Source organism: Dromaius novaehollandiae, chromosome 5 (genome assembly GCF_036370855.1).
Source record: "Dromaius novaehollandiae isolate bDroNov1 chromosome 5, bDroNov1.hap1, whole genome shotgun sequence".
NCBI lineage: Eukaryota > Metazoa > Chordata > Aves > Casuariiformes > Dromaiidae > Dromaius > Dromaius novaehollandiae.
This window is the reverse complement of record NC_088102.1, coordinates 59,730,603-59,735,550: the sequence shown is the minus strand read 5'-3', so window position 1 is coordinate 59,735,550 and position 4,948 is coordinate 59,730,603. Positions and strand designations below refer to the sequence as shown.

Below are 4,948 nucleotides of genomic sequence, written 5' to 3'. Positions count from 1 at the left end.
CACGGCAGAAACCACCACCAGCAGCGGCAGCAGTCTTATTCCACCATCAGCTGCAGCAGCAGTGGGAGCAGGAGGCAGACTCTCTTTCCTGGGGCTATTCCTTCCAGGCGAACTAGGGAAAAGCTGGGGCAGTAGCTGCCCACATGGAACCTGCGTCCTAGAGGTAAAAGGAGGGCCATAGCCTACAGCATTGTTAGCCCACTATTTTTGCATGCCCTCAATTTGGGGTTTTAAACTCTAGAATGACAGTAGCTAGGCTAGGCTACCAAAACCTCGCTCTGTTCCAGTAACTGGGTAGGAACTGTATCCACCAAAATCCTCTCCACGCCACGTATTTACCAACTCTGTTTGCTCTAAAAATTCCCCAGAGCGTACAGATCAACCTTCAGGCTTTAGAGAGTTTCCCCCCTCTACCCATTATAACACTTCCTATTGCATAGGACAGAATCGGTCCATGAATCCCTGCAGCACATCACGACATGAAAATCAATGCCGCAACCCTACATTTTACTACAATTTTCACATCTCCTCATTGCAATCCACACTCGGAGGCTGATCCTGTTCCCATCGCAGCAAACTCGCATTAAAATCTGGCTCAGCTGGTATTTTAATAACACTCAGACATTCCCATCCTTTGCATATTTCATCTGCAAAGTGCTTTACAAACATGAATTTCCCAATTGCAGACAGATGATTTACTAGAACTGGAAATTCCTCACTAGTTCTGCCTTTCACTTTGAAGATCCAGGGCTCGCTCTTCTCCCTCGGCAGTTTGGAAGAGCCCTCGACGCTGCTGGTTTGCAACGAAGGGAGGGCAGAGAGAGAGAGGCGCAGACAAGCCTTGAAGCTTCCGCGCCGGCGGATCTCGGCGCGGGGAGCGCCCACGTGGCGGGAGGGGACAAGCCGGCGGCGGCGGGCGCCGCACCGCACCGCACCGCAGCCGGCGGAGCAGAGCAGAGCAGAGCGGAGCGGAGCGGAGCGGAGCGGCGGGCCGGGCCGGGCCGGCCCCTCGGCGCGGCGCGGGGCAGGAAGGGGTGGAGCGGCCGGGCGCCGCGGGCGGGGAGGCTCCCGACCACGCTGCAGCGGCGCTGGCGGCGGGTGCAGCCGGCGCCGAGCGCTCCCCCGGCGCGACTGCCCGGCGAGCCCTGAGCCGGCGGCCCCGGCCGGGCGCCCGCCCGCGGCACCCCCGATGGAGCCGGAGGAGCGGAAGATCTCGGTGTGGATCTGCCAGGAGGAGAAGCTCATCTCGGGGCTGTCCCGCCGCACCACCTGCTCGGACGTGGTGCGGGTGCTGCTGGAGGACAGCCACCACCGGCGGCAGCGGCCGGCGCTGCCCGCGCCCGCCGACGGGATGCTCTCGGGGCCGCCGCACTCGTACTGCATCGTGGAGAAGTGGCGCGGTTTCGAGCGGATCCTGCCCAACAAGACGAAGATCCTGCGGCTCTGGGTGGCGTGGGGCGACGAGCAGGAGAACGTGCGCTTCGTGCTGGTGCGCAGCGAGGCGTCGCTGCCCAACGCGGGGCCGCGCAGCGCCGAGGCGCGGGTGGTGCTCAGCAGGGCGCGCCCCGGGCACGGCCCGGCGGCGGCCCGCGCCGGCCTGGCGCTCACGCAGGAGCGGCAGCGGCGGCTGGTGCGCAAAGCCTTCCGCAAGCTGGCCAAGATCAACAAGAGGCGGCAGCAGCCGCTGGCGCGGGAGGCCTCGGCGGCGGAGAGGATGGAGACGCTGGTGCACCTGGTGCTCTCGCAGGACCACACCATCCGGCAGCAGATCCAGCGGCTCCGCGAGCTGGACCGCGAGATCGACAGGTACGAGGCCAAGATCCACCTGGAGCGCATGAAGCGCCACGGCGTCAACTACGTGCAGGACACCTACCTGGTGGGGGCGGGCGGCGCGGAGCCGGCGCCGGGCCGGGAGGTCCCCGCCGGCGGCCGCCCCGAGGAGGACTACGCGAGGAAGTGCGAGGAGGTGCTGCGGCTGCAGGAGCAGCGGGCGCAGCAGGAGGAGCTGCTCGAGCGCCTGGCCGCCGAGATCCAGGAGGAGCTCAACGAGCGCTGGATGAAGCGGCGGCGGGACGAGCTGGCGCTGGCCGCGGGGCCCGGCCTGGCCGACACGGACTGCGACACCACGGAGCTGAGCGGCGGCGGCGAGGGCGAGCTGCACCTGGAGCACGAGCGGGTGAGGACGCAGCTGAGCACCAGCCTCTACATCGGGCTCAAGCTGAGCACGGACCTGGAGGCGATCAAGACGGACCTGGACTGCACGCAGCGGGCGTGGGAGGACAGGGAGCGGGAGCTGCAGCGCCTGCTGGAGACGCTGGGCACCCTGGACGTGGCGGAGGCGCCGGCGGAGCCGCGCGGGGCGGCGGGGGGCAGCGCGGGCGGCTGGGCGGAGCGGGCGCCGCGCAAGGGCCGCGCCGACAACGACGAGGACTCGGACACGGGGCTGAGCTCCATGCACAGCCAGGACTCCGACTCGGTGCCCGTCTGCGAGTCCCTCGTCTAGCGCCCGCCGGGCCGCGCCGGGCAAGGGCCGCGGCTCCCCCCCGCCCAGCGCCGCAGCGCGGCCGCGGCCCGGGGGCGCCTGCGAGGGCGGGGGGGGATGCGGGGAAGCGCGGTGGGCGGAAGGCAGCCCCGCACAGAAAACCTTTCCTTTTAGCTCTTCGGTCTAAACTTGTTCCAACTAGCCGCCCGCAGAGGCGGCGTTTAGGCTCGCTCCTTGGTACTTTTATCTAGGCGAAGAAAGCCGCAGACTGCTTGCGCTTCAGTCGCTGCTGGGACTACTCGCTCCTTACGAGGCCTGGCCCTTGCTCCGCGCCGGAGGCTTTCCTGCCGGACCTCCGACTCCCGTGCTTCCCCCCACTGCACCCGCTGCGGCACAGCATCTCTCAGAGGGAAAGGCCCGGGCGCGGTGCCCCTCGGCTCCCTCCCGGCTCCTCACCAGGGCAAAGGCAGCGGTGGAGTACAGCAGCTGTCACGTAGAGCTACACCCCGCTCCTCTGCGCTCCTCTGTGGGCAACGAAAGGCGCTGACACTGAAGTTGCTGATCATTTAAAAACTACTAGGGAAAGGAGGTGTCAATACTACTGAAACTAATGCCTAAGACTTTGGAATGTACTGCTGTTCTTTTTGGCAACAAAAACAGATGAGAATTCACTTAAACCAAACTAAATCAAAATACAAAGTAATAGGTTGTATTAATCAGCTCTGCACGGTGCTTTTTCTTATGCATAGATAAGAGTGCTTTGTTTAAAGGTATACTACGAAACGTATTAATATCATATAAGAAAGTAATTAGCAGAGCCTGTAGGTACGGAGCCTTCAAGTACATTTTTTTCACCAGGCCAGCTGATATTTGGCTGAGCTTAGTCATAGATAAAGTACCAAATCCATTTGGGCTACCATTTTTAATAACACGGTTTGGATCAGGCCAGGAGATACAAGGATAAAAGTATGACTCAAGCCCTAGTTGTACTACAGCTTAATCTTTTCAGTTATTCCAGTAAAAAGCACACAGTATCAGCTGTAACATGCATTTCACTTAACTGCCAAATCTTCCTCTGCAGCTTAACTCTTACAGAAAATATATGATCTGCTCTTACAATAAGAGTCATTAATGATGTTTTTTGTATTTCAGAAAAATTCCAGAAACAGTGTAAGCTGTGAGAGACCTGAGAACATTTGGTCAGGTCTGACTAACGTGAACTTTTCAGGACTTCTGAGAATATTATTTATATAAGGCTATTTATGAAAAATTTCATCTAATGGTAAGTATAAAAAGGGATACATCAACAGCAAGCCTCACAGCATCATCACCTGAAGACTGAGTCCCACTCTTTAACCATGTTCTTACTAATAGAAATTGGACTGGACAACAGAAAAATAGACTCTGCAGTCAGTTTAAGAACAATCAAAGAAATCCTATCCATGTACTTGCTGAGGCTGTAAAATTCCCAATATGCTATCATTCTTGATAAAGCTTATTCCACTGAATGGGTCTCAATTATAGCAAACTGTGGTTTATTTTAAATGATCTGATTCTGTAATTCTATTTTTCATATTTTAGTCAACCTTGGAATATATTTAAGAATCTATTTTTAGAGCTAATAAAACTCTTAAGACTGAGTGTTCTCAAATTAGTGTGATTAAAAAATAACAGGTGTGGGATTCTATTAGCTGTTACCTTGTGGTGTCATTTACTCTCCTGCAAAGCGAGCAGATACACCAAATCAGATTTCTCCAGCCTGCCTTGTGACAGCATTGTCCACTCACTTTCTAATGGCATAAATGGCTCCCCACAGTACCAGTAACAGCATACGTACTCCTCATTCGTATCTAGTCATTGCAGATGTAGTGTAGTGGCATTTAAAAGCGCTGGCGCACATCTATTAGGAATTTCACCTCGCTGCAATTAAGAACATTTATACCGAAGTAGAGCTGAAGTTTCCGGGGGGGGGGGGGGGGGGGACGACACATTGTTGCACTGCATTATTTTAACCACTGCAGATGTAATGGGTGGGTGACGCAAGTATCTGTTGATAGCTTGATGTACGCTATAAACTTTAAATTGCTTTACATAAGTTCTCCCATTAGCCACACCAAGTAAATAAAAAGCAAGCGCATTATAGAAATAAGCTGTAACAGCCCATGCATCATTATGCTATCGATATCACCAGATGTTTTGTGAAGCATGGGGTGAAGCAACTAAAGCCAGGAGTCCAAAGTTGAGGAGCAAAGCCTCTCTCATCATCCGTGTCTTAATCAGGTCAAAATCACCTTCGTTCTAGTTCACTGAGGGACATGATCATCGGCCATCACGCAGTCCATACCCTTGGCCCCTCGGTACCCCCGGTTTGATATGGTAGATCATGACCTGGCTGATTGCAGGGCCCCTGCCCCATGAGCACAGGGCGAGAACGCTGCAGATGGCACCGCAGTCACAAAGTTTTGG

At 56.3% G+C, this 4,948-nt stretch overlaps 1 protein-coding gene across 1 annotated transcript; it reads left to right on the top strand.

Moving 5' to 3' along the window:
* The first annotated feature begins 777 nt into the window (after positions 1-777).
* RASSF10 (Ras association domain family member 10) lies at positions 778-4,122 on the top strand. Its single transcript, XM_026101362.2, has one exon. It carries the CDS (start codon positions 1,190-1,192, stop codon positions 2,501-2,503), a length of 1,314 nt encoding a protein of 437 aa, XP_025957147.2. The 5' UTR covers positions 778-1,189; the 3' UTR covers positions 2,504-4,122.
* The last annotated feature ends 826 nt before the right edge of the window (positions 4,123-4,948 follow it).